Source organism: Delphinus delphis, chromosome 5 (genome assembly GCF_949987515.2).
Source record: "Delphinus delphis chromosome 5, mDelDel1.2, whole genome shotgun sequence".
Taxonomy (NCBI): domain Eukaryota; kingdom Metazoa; phylum Chordata; class Mammalia; order Artiodactyla; family Delphinidae; genus Delphinus; species Delphinus delphis.
This window is the reverse complement of record NC_082687.1, coordinates 69,714,364-69,735,864: the sequence shown is the minus strand read 5'-3', so window position 1 is coordinate 69,735,864 and position 21,501 is coordinate 69,714,364. Positions and strand designations below refer to the sequence as shown.

The following is a 21,501-nucleotide window of genomic DNA, read 5'->3' as shown; positions in this document are numbered from 1 at the left end:
ACTTATTGTTGTGGCACAAGGTTAACTTTTAATTGTATAAGATTTGAAAACTGATCTAAAAGTGGTAGAATGGCATCCCTTCTTTGTAAAGTATTTCTTTTCACTCTACTACTGGCCAACTTTAAAAACTATTGTGGAACTTCTTTCAAAATACTTCTTACCACTGTTTCTAATTTTTCTCACTCTCTTATCTCCTTGATACCATTTTTCTCTTCCTACTCTCACTATAGGAAGGAGTTTGGTGTGCGCTATGAGCAATGCACTAAAGTAAGGTTTTCATAGAATGACAATGTAATGTCAATGTTCTACTTCTGAAACCAGTGGAACCGATTCTAACTTATAGTTACTTATCAGACAATTTATTGCAAAACAATTTGTATTGTCTGCGTAAGGCATGACTTTAACTCAAAGAATGATTATTGTCAAAGAATCACAAATGAACACTTAAATGGCAAACAAAAGTTCTTAGGGGATATAAAAAGTTTTTAACCATGATATAGTGTGAAGCTTATCCTTTTTGTTTTCTATAAATATGCTCTTACCAAGTGGCAAGTGGGGAAAAGACAGTCAAGAACAGTAAAGCTATATTTATTATTTAGTAAAAATATACAACAACTTTGAAATACACAGATCTGAGTCTCTGTCCAATTGCTACCAACTAAATGTCAGAATTATAATTATAGAATCAGGATAATACCTTTAGTTAAGAGCATTTTTAAATGGTTGTTTTGATCTTTTGCATGTAGCTGTCCAAACTGGACTACTCTCTCACATCATGCACAAAAATAAATTTAAACTGGATTAAAGACTTAACTGTAAGACCTGAAACCATAAAACTTCTAGAAGAAAACATAGGCAGTAAGCTCTTTGACATCAGTCTTAGTAATAGTTTTTTGGATTTGTCTCCTCAGGCAAGGGAAACAAAAACAAAAAGAAACAAATGGGACTACATCAAATTAAAAAGTTTTAGCACAGTGAAAGAAACCACCAACAAAACAAAAAGGCCACCTACTGAATGGGAGAAAATATCTGCAAATACTATATCCAATAAAGGGTTAATCTCCAAAATATACAAAGAACTCATACAACTTAACATCAAAAAACAACTGAATTAAAAACTGGGCAAAGGATTTGAATAGACATTTTTCCAAACAAGACATACAGATGGCCAACAGGCACATGAAAAGATGCTCAACATCACTAATCATCAGGGACATGCAAATCAAAACCACACTGAGATGCCACCTCACACCTGTCAGAATGACTATTATCAAAAAGACAACAGATAATAAGTGCTGGCTAAGATATGGAAAAAAGGGAACCTTCCTGCACTGTTAGATGGAATGTAAATTGGTACAGCTGCTATGGAAAACAGGATGGAGATTCCTCAAAAAAATAAAAGCAGAATGACCATATGATCCAGCAATTCCACTCCTGGGTATTTATCCAAAGACATGAAAATAATAATTAGAAAAGATATATACACTCCTACGTTCACTGCAGCACTATTTACAATAGCCAAGACATGGAAGCAATCTACATGCCCATCAATAAACAAATGGATTAAGAAGATATATACACATACACACACACACACACACACACAATAGAATATTACTGAGTGATAAATCATAAAAAAGGATAAAATCTTGCCATTGGGGACAACATGGATGGACCTAGAAGGTATTATGCTAAGTGAAATAAGACAGAGAAAGACAAATACTATATGATTTCATTTATATGTGGATTCTGAATGACAAAACAAACAAACAAACGTAACAAAACAGAAAGAGTTATAGATACAGAGAACAAATAGGTGGTTGTCAGAGGGGAGAGACATGGGGGGAGAAAAGAAATAAGTGAGGAACATTAAAAGGTACAAACTTTCCACCTGCAAAATGAGTCATGGGAATGAAATGTACAGTATGAGAAATATAGTCAATAACTTTGTAATATCTTTGTACGGTGACATAACCAGACTTATCACAGTGACCATTTTGAAATGTATAGAAATATCGAATCACTATGTTGTATAACAGCAACTAACACACATTATAGGTCAATTATACTTCAAAACAAACAAACTCATAGAAAAAGAGAGCAAATTTGTGGTTATCAGGAGTGGGGAGCGAGGTGGAGGGAGAATTGGATGAAAGCAGTCAAAAGGTGCAAACTAGGTATAAGATAAATAAGGTGAATAAGTACTGAGGATGTAATGTAGCACATAATAAACATAATTAACACTGCTATATGTTATTGATGAAAGTTGTTAATAGAGTAAATCCTAAGAGTTTTCATCATAAGGAAAAATACTTTTTTTCTATTTCTTCAGTTTTATATCTATATGAGATGATGGATGTTCACTAAAATTATTGTGATAATGATTTCATGATGTATGTAAGTCATCATTATGCTGTACACCTTAAACTTAAACAGTGCTGTATGTCAATTATATCTCAATAAAACTGCGGGGGGGACCTTTCCACATTAAAAAATGGGTGTTTTAATCATAGTACACAATCTTAAATTGGAATTGTATGAAGGAATTTGTTTATGCTACTTCTTTTAAATAATTATGTATTATTTTATCAAAATGTATAAATAAAGTGAAAGCTATTGTTGGCATACTGTCCTCTTTAGCAGTCAACTAAATTCAAATTATAAAATAAACTAAACCTGTAAACAGCCAAGTACTATGCTATGATCCTCAGTTTGTTATAAGGCAATGGGCAAATTAATTTAATCTTGTTAAACTTACAAGATAAAACTGAACTTGTGATCAGGGAGCATAGTCCCTTTAATGATTATCCAAATATAGTCACTTCACAGATAAAAAACAAATGTTATCAAATAATTTCATATGAAAGTTACTACAAAAATAGATGTAGGAAACATGGGGAAATGCCATGAGTTAATTCTACTAATGAGAATCAGAAATGCACTCAGTGAGTGGGGATATTAGTGCTGTGATTTATAGGAGTTCGTCAACAAGACAAGAGTAGAAGAAAGGCAATCACAGCAAAGGATATAGGTTGAAAAGACACCAATGTACAGTCATGCATATGTTCAGAGAATTTCATGTTGTCCTGAGTTGCTAGATGGTAGAAGAGGTGGAAGGAGGGGTTGAAGGTGACATCAGAGTTGGATTGTGTTGGGCCCTGAATGTAATGGTCAGGATTAATATTTTATTCCAAAGGTGATGGAGAACCAACCAACAGAGACTTAAAGGTAAGTGTTAAATGAACCGAAATATTCTGACATCAGTAATGTAGAATGGGTGGGGCTGGACATGCGAGATCAAGGAGCTTAAATAAGGCCACCACTTGAGCAGAAATGCAAGGAGTAATTGTGTAATGAAAAATGGATTACATATCACTCAACCTACCTTAAATGTGAGTGGATTAAAAGCTCCAACCTTTATGATGCATGCCAGCATTTTAGATCTGCTCTTTGAAAGATGTATTCGAATAATTCAGTTAGCACAGTCTCTACAGGGCATTTTCAAATTCTATGGTTTATTCTTAGGGTGGCCAGAAGGTATTATTCTATTCACAATGCTTCCTTTTCCTAAATAAAAAGCAATAGCTTTTCCCCTCACATTTGCTTTTCTGCTAAAAGAAACATTAGACTGAGCCTTACTTATGAGTCAGAATGTATTGTTCTCATTTATGGGGGAGTATTATATATTATATGATGGATTGGTTAGAAAATTATGCACTTGAAAATACACAAAAATAGAATGATGACTTTACCCTTTCCATTTTGCATTCAGGAGAAGAGAGGATTTTTCATTACTTTCTCTCCATGACACTGGTAGGAACACCATAAACTATGAGGGAAGGAGTTTTGTCACCATAAGTTTACACTAGTGAGTGAGGAGGCAAAATGCAGGAGACCGAAGGAAGAAATGGAAATGTATCAGAGTGCTGGAATAAATGCCAACTGAGATATCTCCCTCTGTTAAGAGTACACATGTATCAATCTGTTTAGTTTTCAACTGATAAATGCACATGGCACATCCTGACAATAATATTCTACAAGCAGACATATGGGCCTTACTTAATAAAAGATACCACTGATTAGCATTTATCTTAATGGTAATGATACAGATTCCTGAATTCGTTTGTCTAGAATACCAGGTTGATGCATGTTACTGAAGAGTTTTTAAATGAGAACACAATCCAAACAATGTTAAATGAATGACATTATTTATATCCTCCAGAATAAAACGAGAGGGATAACATTTAAGAATTCACATGATGGATGAATATTTGACATGAAGAAAACATACTGGAATATAATAGCAAGAATTTCATATAATTTACCTCAGGAGAGTGATTAATTTTCAAAATGCACAGAGGATGATAATACAGATTAGGTAACATTGTAAGCAAGTTCACAATTACTGAACCAGCCCAGGGTTTATTCTCATAACCAAGTGGCCAGCATTGAGCTTCTGCTACAAATTAGAAAGAAAATTAATGTTTAAATATGAGCTATGTAGAACTTATTCATAGAAGTTTAAAACAAATGAAACTAGGATAATTTAAATAATTGATATAATCCAATTTGAAAAGTCAAAATACCTCTATATGTTCCATTAACTTATTTTTCTTACCTCTCTATTCATGCTTGTGTTTGAGAATAGCTTTGTTTGATGTTGACTTCAACTTTCTTCTACATTAGCTACACCTCTCTATTATCAATACTGACAATAAAACGCAGGTACTTTCTCACTCGTATTCAGTTCAGTTGGAAATAGGATCTGGTGATCAGTGAGACTTTCAGAAATTAAAAAAAAAAGCACAAATCACTACACAATAAAGGGGCTATATACTTCAAATATTGAAAATTTAATAAAAATATTTGCATAAGAGTAGGGAATTGCCATACAATTCTGCAGCCTGTGGAAAGAAACCACATTCACAGAAAGATAGGCAAAATGAAAAGGCAGAGGACTTTGTACCAGATGAAGGAACAAGATAAAACCCCAGAAAAACAACTAAATGAAGTGGAGATACGCAGCCTTCCAGAAAAAGAATTCAGAATAATGATACTGAAGATGATCCAGGACCTCAGAGAAAGAATGGAGGCAAAGATTGAGAAGATGCAAGAAACGTTTAACAAAGACCTAGAAGAATTTAAGAACAAACAAACAGAGATGAACAATATAATAACTGAAATGAAAAATACACTAGAAGGAATCAATAGCAGAATAACTGAGGCAGAAGAACAGATAAGTGACCTGGAAGACAGAATGGTGGAATTCACACTGCTGCGGAACAGAATAAAGAAAAAAGAACGAAAAGAAATGAAGACAGCCTAAGAGACCTCTGGGACAACATTAAATGCAACAACTTTTGCGTTATAGGGGTCCCAGAAGGAGAAAAGAGAGAGAAAGGACCCGAGAAAATATTTGAAGAGATTATAGCTGAAAACTTTCCTAACATGGGAAAGGAAATAGACACCCAAGTCCAGGAAGCACAGGGAGTCCCAGGCAGGATAAACCCAAGGAGAAATATGCCGAGACACACAGTAATCAAATTGACAAAAATTAAAGACAAAGAAAAATTACTGAAAGCAACAAGGGAAAACAAAAAATAACATACAAGGGAACTCCCATAAGGTTAACAGGTGATTTCTCAGCAGAAACTCTACAAGCCAGAAGGAAGTGGCATGTTATACTTAAAGTGATGAAAGGGAAAAACCTACAACAAAGATTACTCTACCCGGCAAGGATCTCATTCAGATTCGATGGAGAAATCAAAAGCTTTACAGACAAGAAAAGCTAACAAAACTCAGCACCACCAAACCAGCTCTACAACAAATGCTAAAGGAACTTCTCTAAGTGGGAAACACAAGACAAGAGAAGGACTTACAAAAACAAACCCATAACAATTAGGAAAATGGTAATAGGAAGATACATATCGGTAATTACCTTAAATGTGAATGGATTAAATGCTCCAACCAAAAGACACAGGCTCACTGAACGAATACAAAAACAAGACCCATACATATGCTGTCTACCAGAGACCAACTTCAGATCTAGGGATACACACAGACTGAAAGTGAGAGGATGGAACAAGATATTCCATGAAAATGGAAATCAAAAGAAAGCTGGAGAAGAAATACTCATATCAGATAAAATAGACTTTAAAATAAAGAATGTTACAAGAGACAAGGAAGGACACTACATAATGATCAAGGGATCAATTCAAGAAGAAGACATAACAGCTATAAATATATATGCACCCAACATAGGAGCACCACAACACAAAAGGCAACTGCTAACAGCTATAAAAGAGGAAATCGACAGTAACACAATAATAGTGGGGGACTTTAACACCTCACTCACACCAATGGACAGATCATCCAAAATGAAAACAAACAAGGAAACACAAGCTTTAAATGACACAATAGACCAGGTAGATTTAATTGATATTTATAGGACATTCCATCCAAAAACAGCAGATTACACTTTCTTCTCAAGTGCACACGGAACATTCTCCAGGATAGACCACATCTTGGGTCACAAATCAAGGCTCGGTAAATTTAAGAAAATTGAAATTGTATCAAGCATCTTCTCTGACCACAACGCTATGAGATGAGATATCAATTACAGGAAAAAAACTGTAAAAAATACAAACACATGGAAGGTAAACAATACGTTACTAAATAACCAAGGGATCACTGAAGAAATCAAAGAGGAAATCAAAAATTACCTAGAGACAAATTACAATGAAAACACCATGATCCAAAACCTATGGGATGCAGCAAAAGCAGTTCTAAGATGGCAGTTTATAGCAATAGAAGCCTACTTCAAGAAACAAGAACACTCTCAGATAAACACTCTAACCTTACACCTAAAGGAACTAGAGAAAGAAGAACAAACAAAACCCAAAGTTAGCAGAAGGAAAGAAATCATAAAGATCAGAGCAGAAATAGATGAAATAGAAACAAAGAAAACAATAGCAAAGATCAATACAATGAAAAGCTGGTTCTTTAAGAAGATAAACAAAATTGATAAACCTTTAGCCAGACTCATCAAGAAGAAGGAGAGGATTCAAATCAGTACAATTAGAAATGAAAATGGAGAAATTACAATGGACACCACAGAAATACAAAGCATCCTAAGAGACTACTACAAGCAACTCTATGCCAAAAGAATGGACAACCTGGAAGAAATGGACAAATTCTTAGAAAGGTACAACCTTCCAAGACTGAACCAGGAAGAAACAGAAAATATGAACAGACCAATCACAAGCAATGAAATTGAAACTGTGATTAAAAATCTTCCAACAAACAAAAGTCCAGGACCAGATGGCTTCACAGGTGACTTCTCTCAAACATTTAGAGAAGAGCTCACACCCATCTTTCTCAAACTCTTCCAAAAAATTGCAGAGGAAGGAATACTCCCAAACTCATTCTATGAGGCCACCATCACCCTGATACAAAAACCAGACAAAGATAGTACAAAAAAAGAAAATTACAAAAATACTAGTAAATAGAATGCAACAACACATTAAAAGCATCACAGACTATGATCAAGTGGGATTTATCCCAGCACTGCAAGGATTCTTCAATATATGCTAATCAGTCAATGTGATACACCATATTAACAAACTGAAGAATAAAAACCATATGATCATCTCAACAGATGCAGAAAAAGCTTTTCACCCATTTATGATAAAAACTCTCCAGAAAGTGAGCATAGAGGGAACGGACATCAACATAGTAAAGGCTATATACGACAAACCCACAGGAAACATCATTCTCAACGGTGAAAAACTGAAAGCATTTTCTCTAAGATCAGGAACAAGACAAGGATGTTCACTCTCACCACTATTATTCAACATAGTTTTGGAAGTTCTAGCCATGGCAATCAGAGAAGAAAAAGAAATAAAAAGAATACAAATTGGAAAAGAAGTAAAACTGTCGCTGTTTGCAGATGACATGATACATAGAGAATCCTAAAGATGCCATGAGAAAGCTACTAGAGCTAATCAATGAATTTGGTAAAGTTGCAGGATACAAAATTAATGCACATAAATCTCTTGCATTCCTATACAATAACAAAGAAAGACCAGAAGGAGAAATTAAGGGAACAATCCCATTCACCACTGCAACAAAAAGAATAAAATACCTAGGAATATACCTACCTAAGGAGGTAAAATACCTGTACTCAGAAAACTATAAGACACTGATGAAAGAAACCAAAGATGACACAAACAGATGGAGAGATATACCATGTTCTTGGATTGGAAGAACCAATACTGTGAAAATGACTATACTACCCAAAGCAATCTACAGATTCAGTGTAATCCCTACGAAATTATCAGTGGCATTTTTTTACAGAACTAGAAAAAAGAATCTTAAAATTTGTATGGAGATACAAAAGACCCCGAATAGCCAAAGCAGTCTTGAGGGGAAAGAATGGAGCTGGAAGAATCAGACTCCCTGACTTCAGACTATACTACAAACCTGCAGTCATCGACAATATGGTACTGGCACAAAAACAGAAATACAGATAAATGGAACAGGATAGAAAGCCCAGAGATAAACCCATGCACCTAGGGTCAACTAATCTATGACAAAGGAGGCAAGGATATACAATGGAGAAAAGACAGCTTCTTCACTAAGTGGTGCTGGGAAAACTGGACAGCTACATGTAAAAGAATGAAATTAGAGCACTCCCTAACACCATACACAAAAATAAACTCAAAATCGATTAGAGACCTAAATGTAAGACCAGACACTATAAAACTCTTAGGGGAAAACATAGGAAGAACACTCTTTGACATAAATCACAGCAAGATGTTTTTTGATTCACCTCCTAGAGTAATGGAAATAAAAACAAAACTAAACAAATGGGACCTAATGAAACTTAAAAGCTTTTGCAAAGCAAAGGAAACTACAAACAAGACAAAAAGAGAGACCTCAGAATGGTAGAAAATATTTGCAAACGAATCAATGGACAAAGAATTAATCTCCAAAATATATAAACAGCTCATGCAGCTCAATATTTAAAAAACAAACAACCTAATCCAAAAATGGGCAGAAGACCTAAACAGACATTTCACTAAAGAAGACATACAGATGGCCAAGAAGCACATGAAAAGCTGCTCAGCATCACTAGTCATTAGAGAAATGCAAATCAAAACTACAATGAGGTATCACCTCACACCAGTTAGAATGGCCATCATCAGAAAATCTACAAACAACAAATGCTGCAGAGGGTGTGGAGAAAAGGGAGCCCTCTTGCACTGTTGGTGTGAATGTAAATTGATACAGCCACTATGGAGAACAGTATGGAGGTTCCTTAAAAAACTAAAAATAGAATTACCATATGACCCAGCAATCACACTACTGGGCATATACCCAGAGAAAACCATAATTCAAAACCACACATGCAGTCCAATGTTCAATGCAGCACTATTTACAATAGCCAGGTCATGGATGCAACCTAAATGCCCATCAACAGATCAATGGATAAAGAAAATGTGCCACATATATACAATAGAATATTACTCAGCCATAAAAAGGAACGAAATTGGGTCATTTGTGAGACGTGGATGGACCTAGAGACTGTCATACAGAGTGAAGTAAGTCAGAAAGAGAACAAATATCATATATTAACACATATATGTGGAACCTAGAAAAATGGTACAGATGAACCGGTTGGCAGGGCAGAAATAGAGACACAGATGTAGAAAACAAACATATGGACACCACGGGGGGAAAGTGGCAGGGGTGGTGGTGGTGGTGGGATGAATTGGGAGATTGGGATTGACATATATACACTAATATGTATAAAATAGAAGACTGATAAGAACCTGGTGTATAAATAATAAAATAAAATAAAATAATTTTTTTAAAAAAAGAGTAGGGAATTACCTTAGTCAGTTCAGGCTGCCATAACAGAATACCATAGACTGGGTGCCTTAAAGGACAGAAATGTATTTCTCACAGTGTGTAGGCTGGAAGTGCATGATCAGGGTGCCAGCATGGTTGGGTTCTTTCAGGTTGCAGACTGCCAGCTTTTTACTGTATCTTCAAGTAGCAGAGAGCACAGAGAAGAAGCAAGCTCTCCTGACTCTAATAAGGGTACTAATCACATTCTTGAGGGCTCCACCCTTATGACCTCATCTAATCCTAATTATCTCCTCAAAGCCCCATGTCCTAATACCATCACATGGTGGGGTGGGGTTTCAACATATACATGTTGGAGGGACACTAACATTCAGTCCATAACAAGAATCATGTTGAACTGAACAAATACAATTAAGTATGAAGGGGACTTAATTAATATATCATAAAAGTGAACAACAAAAAAGGAAACTACTTACACTATGTAATTTATTGGTGTGCATCATACACAAACGTGTGTATGTTGTGGAAAATCTGTGGTCAACTTTTTTTCTCTCAGGTATGTTCTCTTTTTAAAAGATATAAATCAAAAAGCTGAATTTTTCTTCAGAAAACCATTGTTTTAGAACAAGAAAGGTTACATTAAAAATGTTTCATGGTACATTATAAAATATTTTTAAAAAAACACAAAATTTTCATTAAAGACCATCAGAAATGTTCGAAGTGCTTCATCTCATCAAAATAATTACACTAATATTCTGAGCTAGATATTTTAAAACATAAGCTCACAGATTTTTATAAGTTAGCATTCTTCAGTTTCTCAGAACTTTGGTTTCACAAGTTAGGATTAAGTCATAGATATCTATACTTTATTCATTTTGACTCATCAGAAAAGAAATTTTGTGTGTATATATATATATATATATATATATATATATATATATATATATATAGTACACACACAATTGATACCCTTTTAGTTAATCAAAACCACATAAAGGCTTTTATTGTGTCACATTAGATCTCATGGGCCTTAGAAATTTTCTTCATCCACGTCACCCACAAAGAAATTTCCCAACCATGAGAATTTTGCAAAACTACAACCTAGATGATGGTATTGGTCATGCGGGGAATTAAAGGTAAGTAAAAACAGAGCTTCAAACGTGAAATATTATGTCAGAAACAATACTGCGACCAATCTAAAGGAAGGATATTTATATGCAGAAAAAGAAGTTCTTAAGCTCCCCAAATATTCCAAAGATATTTATGTTTATTGTTTTAAATTGAAATTGAAAAATTGCATTAGATGGATACAATGTTTGTATTTTAGTGATTCCAGAGTTTAGCTCCAATATATGTACCTTAAAATATAAGTATCTGTGATCAAATTTTATGGAAATTTTAATCCTTATTACCTTAAATACTCCTTCTCCAGCAGAAGTTGAAACCTGAATTATTTCCTATGCTATGCTCAGGTATAAATTTTGTTTCTAAGAAGCAAAGGAAGTTCATTACCACCATAAGTTTAACTTTGAGAAGGGAAGTTTGCTTAAAGAGATAGAATTAAAAAAATCACTTTCTGATGAATTATTTAAAAATACTAAACCAACATTTGATAATATCCCTACTTTCAAAATAAATCTGCCAAAACAAAATCATAATGACTATGTGCTCCTCATTATAATTTACCTCATTATAATTTATAATACTCTTACATAGAATAAAATCATCAATTTCAGGGAGGCAAACGTGATTGCTATAAGCCCCAGAAATGTGTAATTTGTAAGAAAACTGTATCCCCATGAAATCAAAACACCTGTATCTCTTACCAAATTTTGAACTGTTTAAATATCATACTTTATTATCTGCTTTCTGATTGAGCAAGAATAATGAAGCTCAAAGGATGACAAAATTAGGTTTTATGATATAATAAAATATGTATAATTATTATTCTTTACTTTCATGATAAGGAATATTTTCAATTGTACAATGAAGCAAACAACTTAAAATTATTCAGAGGTCAAGCAGATAAGATTTTATTCCTTGGTTTGTGAAATATTCCACTTGAAAATCCGAACAGAATACTATATTCCCTCTTCAGTTTTCAACATTTTTAGCAGAAAATTGTTAAGTTTTCATCATTAAGGATAAACCAGGGGAAAATGTAACCTCTTATTTACTATGGCCATTCAATGTCGTGTAACATAGAGCATGGCTTTGCATGAAAACTTTGGATTTTGATTCAATTTACAGTGAAACTTGGTAAAATCATAAAGCCTTACCTCATCAACCAACAATAATTTGTATGTATCTTGAAAAATGAAAGCCCGGATTTACTGTATGTTTGAACTAGGAAACAGTATACATAATAGTAAAATGACAACAAATATGCTCCATTATATCAGCAAACACCTGCAAAGATGGAATGCAGACTACCATTCACAGATACAAATGGCTGAGAATATGTCAGCCAAAGGTTAACTGCAATAATATTAAATCTTTATTTTCTATTATTATAGTTTCTTTTCCTTCCCCAACGGGGAGTCCTTTCTATCAATTGTATTATCACAGATATAATCCAGTTTTAATACCTGATTCCAATGACACCTGATAAGCAGAAGGGAAAAACCACATAGCTCTCGTTGTTAGTAAAAGATATCAGCAAAAGATAATCTGGTCAACCTCGATCTAATGGAAATAAAAATGACAGATGAATTCAATTTAGAAGGGTGAAATAAAAGCATTTATAATTCACTCCTCTGCTATGAAATCCCTCCAAAAATAGCATAATAATGAAAAATTGGGAAGAAAAATGAAAACCATATCTGTAATTACAAGTAATTGACCATAAACTATAATAAATAGCTTTCAAATGAAGAGACATTTGCACTAACAGGAGAAAGAATATTGACTGGCATACATATCCTGATAGGATATAGATCTTACTGAGTGTTAGGGTCCTGAGATGTCCTCCGAAGACTGAAGCCACCATGACATGGAGTATGAAAAGGCAAGAGAAAAGCATAGGTTTCCAGTTATTTATTCCCAAATGGTAGAATATGGGGGTAAAGAAAAAATTGCCAGTGGACTCTACTTGATAGCTGTGAAACAGCCTGCTGGATGATACGGATTACTGGCTTTACAGTGGGAAAGTTGGAAGAAGTGGCAATAACCATTAAAGCACTAACAACGCAGAGAAAGTAAAACCGAGAGTTCTACACCGTGAGCCACATAGACCACCCAGATGTCAACAACAGAGAAATAACATGGTCCCTGGGCAGAAGATAAAACAGATTTGGGGAGGTGGGCTTGAAACCTGAAATTTAAATAGCTGCTGTGGGCTGATCTGATTCACTCTCCCATCACTTCCCACACTATAGTTCAGTAAATAGCTGGCTTCATTCAGTGATTAATAGAAAGAAACCAGCCTGGAACATAGGCAAAGGACAAAAACACAATGGAAAAGCAGATGAAGTTCAAACCAGGGAAAAAATTTTTTTCACGAAACAGAGGAAAAATTTTTATAAATATTTCTCTGTAGTCTCAAATAAATTATAGACATGATCTCATTAAGAGAGTGAGAAGCTCAAAGAAGAGATATCTGAATGAAGAGATTATAAAAACAAGCAGAAAGAAATGAAAAAATGAAGTGGCACAGACCAAGAAAGCAAGGGAAAAGAAGAAGCCCATTATGAAGATGAAAATTATTTTAGAGGTTACAAAACAGAGTAAACACAACTGAAAACTCACTTGGGTTATGGCTGACAAAAGTTGACAACAAGTTTAAAAACATAAAAGTGATTGTAGAGAATACTATAAGGAGATATGGAAACAAAAGAACATTCTGAAAAAAATCATTTAGACACATAATAGGAAAAAAATAATTCCTGAAATAAAGACTGAAATCTGGGATATAAAGACATGGTGTCCATCAAATCTTCTGCTTTGATTAAACACTATAAAAATTTCAATAATTTCTTAAGTTTTACCCTTATATTTTTATCTTAAATTTAGACAAAGGTAAATTTAATGCTTTAAAATTATTTAACAGCATTCATATATGGCATATTTGGCTCCTAAATTTACAAAATTCTGTCTTTTAATCAATCAGTCTGCTTTTCAAAACAAACATCTATACAAAAGTATCTGGCACGATACTCATGAAATATTAACAATTTCTCCATGGTGGGATTTTGAGACTCTTTTTAATTTTCTGCAATACCTATCTTTATTTTTAACAATCTCATAGCATTTTTACAAATGACAATGAAGTCACTGGGATTAAAAAAAGAATTAGAAGGCAAAGATTAATTGAGAGGGAAAAGAAAAGTTAGACATCCCAATTTTTGTACTACCTCAAGATTCATGGCCCTCCATTCCATAGCTCATACAGCAATCAAATGATTTCTCTAAAACAGAAGCATAGCATGTTCATTTTCATCTTATTATCCTGAAAGATTTTTAATAAATTGCCACTAATCCAGGATCACATCTAATCTCTTAGGTAATTTACACAAAACTCTCTCTAATCCACCCCAGCAGGTCTTTCCAACATAAGCAACTCTCACTTCCCACTTTCACCTTCCCTCCCAATACCTTGAACTATTTTTAGTAAGAGTTCCCCTTGAAGTTCCAAATATGTAACTCTTTTCAAGCTTCAGATGGTGGTACAAATGTGCTTTTGTTGCTTGTGGGAGTAGGCAGAGGGGCAAGAACTCCCAGTCATTCTACAAAATTCAGTTAATATCTCTGTGGAGCCTTCCCTGCCACCACTCTTTTTGCTCCACATCAACAGTCATAAAATTACATGCATCCTTTTTTTCCACCATCCATACCAATGCCATGCCAAGTAATATTAGAGCCTGATGCAAAAGGAAAAATTATTAATACTGATCCCATATTTTTTTAAAATTTGGGTATTTTGTTCCTCATCAATTTTTGCATAAATTTTGATTTTTTTAAATGATTGAAAAATGACCTTTCAAAGTTCATTCCAGCTCGGTGCTTTTATCCTTGTCACTAACTTCTCTATGATTCATGTCCATCTGTGAAAAAGGGTGACTCTACTCTCTGCCGACTTGAATTCAAGATTTGTGAGGTCCAATTTAAAGTACACATTATTCAAATGCTCTGTATATACACAAATGCAAGTCATTTTCAACTGTGGATTAATCATGTAAATATATTATCATCCCTAGTCATGCCTGAAGGAAACCAGAAGTTATTATGTAGCAGTTAGTGGCCAACTTGGAATTGAAAGCTAGAATATAGATCCTGGTACTAAAGAAAACAATTCTGAATTTCATCTTTAAAAGATAGAGATATACATGGGCTTTCCTGGTGGCGCAGTGGTTGAGAGTCCGCCTGGTGATGCAGGGGACACGGGTTCGTGTCCTGGTCTGGGAAGATACCACATGCCGCGAAGCGGCCGGGCCCGTGAGCCATGGCCGCTGAGCCTGCGCGTCCGGAGCCTGTGCTCCTCAACGGGAGAGGCCACAACAGTGAGAGGCCCGCATACCGCAAAAAAAAAAAAAAAAAAGATAGAGACATACAAAGGTATCATTCTCAGCCATTCTTCTTCACAAATTGCCAGGATTTAGGCTCTAATAATGACTCTTGTGACATTTTCTCATAGTGAAAAGTGACTGGTTCTTCACAAAAGTGTTCCATTTAACGCAGCTCTGAGTTATTGAAAAGATAGAAATGGTGCCCAAAATAAAAAATTTAGTTTTGAATTCATTTGATGGAATTGAGTTAAGGAAAGCAAACTATGCGTTTTTATTACTAACGCTGTGTGCAATTGAAATAATTTCTTTTCATACGAATGAGTAAACATACTGGTCAATTTATTCTTCCAATTAAGAATCCCTGGTTAAGTTTTGTCCTTTCTCTTTGTTTGGCCACCTGATTTATTTTAAAATCTTTTTCTAATACAAAGGTAAGGAAAAAACTGTGAATCCACCTGTATCACTGATCTACAAATCTAAAATCATTTATTTTTATCCCTTTAAAAATCTGTAAAAATTTACAGAAGAATTTCTTTTTAAAAAAGGAAGCCAATGAACTATTTCTTAAGAATAGGCTAACAGACAAGCAAGGAGTATATTCCTTACCAAAGAAATAAGGTCATTTTTTTGGAATAAAGACCAGTCATAGCTTCCAACCACAATTTCAAACATTGTCCTCAAGGCTAGAAATCTACTCACATTCATGAAATAATTTATTATCAGCTTTTTTGTATAAGTACTTTTTATTAAATATATACATATATACAAATTTTACTGGGCTTCATATTACTGGCATCAATTTGTAAATGAGGGGTTTGGATTGGATGATTTCTAAAGTATTCTTCAGCCTTAAAATTATTGATGATTCTAAGAAATACCTAGAGACATAGCCAAGAAGGAATTCTCAGATATGACCCACAATTAATATTTGGCGTCTGCACATTTTACAGGTCTCATATACAACCATTCCAAGGCAATGCAACAACTAAAAAACTAATGCCAATTAATTAATATCATTTCTTTTCTAAAAAATAAGAGATCCTGTTTGCAAGGTGGCCATTTCTACCAAAATGTTCCCCAAACACCCAGAACACATTCATTCACCTACCCCAGATCAGGAAGAGAGAAGTACAGAAGAAAAATCTTGGAAGTAACACAGTAAAAAACTAGACCCAGATTTAGTGGCCTAGGACTGCTGCAAGAAATTCAATTAAGTTGTTAAGCCTACCTAATGAAAAAGAAAAATCAGCTCATGAAAATCCTGATAAATTGCATAACAGAGTCAGCAGTATTCTACGCCCTGGCTATAATTTTTTTTCTTTACTCCAGGCCTTTGCTGTTCTTTTAAAATACTCACCTTCATTATGAAACTATACAAAAACTCCCCCCTCCAAAATAAACACAGAACTGCCCAGAAATACAGAACTATGGACACAAAAACTCCCTAGAAGCTTAGCATTTCACCAGTTGATATAGATCTATGTTGGGAAAAGCATCTAAAAAGCCTTGTACTGGATTCCTAATTCTGATGATTCTGTGATTCTGATCAAATTATATTCTGTGATTCTGATCGAATTTGAGACAGGTAATCTATAAGGTCTTACAGTGCCCAGATTTCTACTTTGAGGTACACAGTGCTTTTCACTTAGAGAACAATCTGCACCACATTTTCGTTATACTCTGAAGTCAATTGCTGAAGTTGTGCTAATGTGTACTAATCTCAAAAGTGGCTCTATGAAGAATACACTTGTTATCCTCTATCAATATAGGAGAAACAAATATTTTGAATATGTCATCAGACTCTAAATAAATTTCCTCCATTAAAGAATGCAGTGTCTGCTGCTAGTTGATGGTTCATTAGCATGCATTGACTGTTCTACTATTTGAGTAACATTGCAGGTAAAGGTGAATAAGCTTATCTAGAGAGACAGTGTCTAGCATAGTGCCTGGACCGTGGTAGGCTCTGAATAACTCTATGTTGAAAGAATACATAACTGAATGAACTATTATCAAAAGGAATTCATACAATAAGTTAAGCTTTGGCTCAAAGCGCAAATTTTCAAGTCAACTGTTAAGTCCTGTTTGGCCAACATGCAGGGAACACATTTTCCCTGGTCTCTGTCTTTGTTGCAGCAGAGGTTTCACTCTATTGGTCAGTATTTGTTGTGTTCCATTTTCCTTTTAAAAATGTTTCATTTAACAGGGAAAGTCCTTTTCTTGAAGATACTAAGAGGATCTCCAAAGGTCACCGCATATCATATCCGATAATTCTGATTAAGGGCAGTGCCACTGGGAAATTTAGGGTGGCTGGTTGATATTCATAGTGTGTATTAGAAAATGTCATAGTCTGTTTTCAAATTTCAATGCATAAATATGCACCATGGATCTCTAATAGCCCTATTTTTCTTGTCCCAACTTTCCAGGATGGTCTGTATCCTGTCTAATTTGAATGTTGAATTGATTCTATTTAAATCATCTTTCTGAAATGAAAGATGGCTCACTTTCCCTTCACTGAGGAATTAATTAACTCTCCCAATGACTGGCTTGAATTTTTTAAATGGAAAACTTACATGGAATTTTTATTTTAGTGAAGAACAACTGTTTATCTTTAAAAACATTTAAAAAGACATTCTGCATGAAGTTCATCATCTTTTAGGAAATTATTATAGCAACAAAATTACATTAGACTTTCTGATTTCTCCATAGTGTCCTTAGATAAGTAAACAACCCAATAGACCATATTAAAAGCCCCAAATGTTACTGGAAAGAGAATGCGGGCATATTTGTCTATTTTACTTGTGCCAGATCCAGAAGGTGGTGGAGCCGAGGGAGCAGTAGTGGCTGACAACTTCCCAGAAGCCCCTATGCTATTAACTGTGGTCTTAATTCGCTCCAGTCTTGATCCAAACACATGCTGGGTAGAAGCAGATCCAACTGGAACTTTTCGGGGCACGTACCCAGTTCTACTAGGTGGAGAAGGAGAAGCAGGTGGAATTGCTCTTGCGGCGGATATAGTTTCAGCTGCATTTGCATGGCTGAATGGGTTTGGACTGGAAGCTAAGTAAGACTGTGGTGTGGCTTCAGAAGATCCTTGAACAACCGTGGAAGACTTGCTCGAATGGTTTCCCACCTCAGTTCTGTTGCCAACATCAGATTCAGAGTGAACCAAGGCATTGGCTCTTTTTCTCATGTTCAGATTGGCATTTGAGTTCTGAAAAGGTATATTAAAAATTATATTGGCTATGTAATTTTATGTAGAGTTATACAAACTTTAAATGGGTCAAAGAGTTACAAATTAGCTGTTTTCATAAAATAAACCTTTATTAATATGCTACAGTCACTCAACTTGATGTAAAAGCTTAAAAATACCTAACTAAAAAAGGACATATATATATATATGTGAAACTCTGAATCAAACATCTGCTATTTCAAAATATTATCCATTCTTATAAATTATTAGAATTTAAATCTATAGAAAGGTTAGGCTTTTAGGACTATAAGCTAGAGTTATACTTGATTTGACTTTAAGAATTCATGATGATAGCTGTACAACTTCTTTGTTGAGTTTTATTGTAAATAATATTCTCTGATATGCTGTATACATTTCAGTGAGTTTTGTACATGTTTGCTTTATAAACAGGAAGAACTATATCTACTTTGGGCACAGAATAAAAACAATAATAACCATCCCCATGTGTATAACATTCCTTTAAAAATGACAGAAGCTCCAAAATCTTTAATTTCCAAATCCCTGGGAATTATTTTCATAATCTTACATAGACATTATTATATAAAGTCTAGAAATCCTCATGCATTTTAGTTTTTCACCACAATTAGTAATGCAAATACAAAGGAAAATCATTTTTGGGACTTCCCTGGCGGTCCAGTGGTTAAGACCCCATGCTTCCAATGCAGGGGGTGTGGGTTCAATCCCTGGTCAGGAACTAAGATCCCACATGCCGCGTGGCGCAGCCGAAAAAAAGGAAAATCATTTTTAAATAAAATGTTGTATCATACATATAAACAGCATCACCATATCACTGCATAAATATCTGAGTTCAAACTATTTACCAATAAAGAGTATTTAAATAAAAATGGAATTCACTATTTTCCATAAAATTATTTTATCTGTAGAACAAGACTGCATTTGAATACAGATGGTCAGTATTAAAATTAATTCTTATATTTTGACAGGCATGACAAATAACCATATAGCCAACCGTATAGACTGTCCATACTAATAAAGGAAAGTAATTGCTCAAATGATTCCCAAAATAATCATGTCTGTCTTTAGAAGAAACTATGATTTTTTGCAACCATTTTTCCGCCTTAATTGTGTTTATTCTGAGTTATATTAAGGGTATACTGTAATTGCTTTTTCTACCCTCTTCCCCCACCATTTTATGAAATAAATGGTGGGTGAGGAGATGGAGAAGTAGAGGAGAGAGAGAGGAAGAACAGCTCACAAGTGGGTGATTAAAAGGAGCCAGTCTGCAAGGAATTTTATGGATAATATTATATACAATTAACTGTAAACTCCCTTACAGAGAAGTGTTTATTCTATAAGTAGAATCTCTTTTCAATACTACACTTATCAAGCAGGTTGAAAGTGTTCAATCCATATCTTACATACTCGTGAACTATGGCTTCAAGTTCCCTGAGTAGAGAAAGAAGAAAAAGCCTCACAACATGCAGAGCCAAAGCAGGTTCTGAGAGGTTTAGAACGTATTCTTCATGTCAGCCTGAAGTATTCATCTAAACAGTTTGCAGCTGAACTCATGAGAAACTGTAGTCTAAAATACAGCAGCCAATTTAGGTGGAGACAAGTGAAACCAAAATTGACATCCACCTAAAAGTTAAAGGTACCATTATTTACCCTGTACTTTTCCTCTACAAAGCACATTGTAAACACCACCTAATTAATCCTCAGATTTTGAGTCCCTCTTTACAGAAAGGGATAATCAATTAATTAGAATTAATTCTAAAATGTTATACACATGGTGAAAATTATAAAGAAGGATAATATCCACAACATTTAAAGAGTTTACAATATCACTAGGAAGATAAAATGCACACCCACACACGACACAATCAAAAATATACAAAAAGTAAAACAGAATGATGGGTCAACCGTGGCAAAATGCTAAATATACCAAGAAGAGAAGGGAAGGGAGTAATAAATGACCAACTGGATAAGCAGGAGAGAAATATATATTTTCAAATATAGTCTGATATTTGCATATTGCCCTCTTCCACCAAAAGTTGGGTTGCCCATAATCTTTAGAAACTCATATTTTCCCTCAGACTAAATTCTAAGAAGTGGAGATTTCTACTTCTGGCCAAAATGGAGTAACAGGGACTGAATTTACTCTCCTGCACGAAATAACAAAAAAACCAAAAACATTTGTAAACCAACTGTTTCTGAAGACACTGGACATTAGACAACATAGGACACAATCATTGAGAGAGAAGAAAAGAACTTGAGCTTGCATGCTGTAGAGCGGGAAAGGAGAATCCAGGAACAATCTGACAGACTACCTAAATTGAGGAGATGAAGCTGAGAAGGTGAGGAAATCAAGGTGGCTAGAGTTCACAGGAAAAGGTACCAGAGAAGGTGATGCCAAAAAGAAAAGTCCAAAAAATCTGAAGAGTCCCCACTGAGAATTTTGCTAAGCACAGATCCATTTTTGAGTGTAACTACCCAAGGCAAAAAGAACCACCTGAAAGGATTAGAAGAAACGGTACCTAGCACATACCAAGCCAGGAATAGTGCATTTTCCCACCAGACATAATGGAAAATCTCAACATTCATGTAGCATTTGGTAAAGTCCTCAGAAGGGCCCTGCCTCAGTAATATGGAATAATTACCCCCTAAGACTGCTCTAATCCTGCCTACTGAATTTTAAAAGTAAGACCTTAACAGATGAAACTAACTCTAAGTGACTTAACTGCACCCCAGAAGGAAGCACAAGAACACTTATAGGACCCTGTCTTCCTTCCCTCCAGATCAGAATCCTCCTGGAACATCCTGAAATCCCAACTGTGAATGATGTTCTAATATGGCTGATTGAATACAAACATGGCACCAATCTGTCCTCCCTCTCCATATTAATGCCCCTTGTAAAAT

General features: G+C 34.8%; 1 protein-coding gene across 3 annotated transcripts in view; it reads right to left on the bottom strand.

Annotated features, from left to right (window-relative positions):
• The window catches only part of GABRA4 (gamma-aminobutyric acid type A receptor subunit alpha4), a 256,407-nt gene that overhangs the window by 174,317 nt on the left and 60,589 nt on the right, over positions 1 to 21,501 (bottom strand). The window contains exon 9 of one of the 3 annotated variants that reach the window (XM_060012607.1): positions 11,235 to 18,585. The exons of the other annotated variants lie outside the window; for them this stretch is intronic. Within the exon in view, the coding sequence (XP_059868590.1) occupies positions 18,052 to 18,585 (534 nt within the window). The 3' untranslated portion in view covers positions 11,235 to 18,051. Of the gene's footprint in view, positions 1 to 11,234; positions 18,586 to 21,501 lie in introns of those variants that run through there. 3 annotated transcript variants of the gene reach the window in all.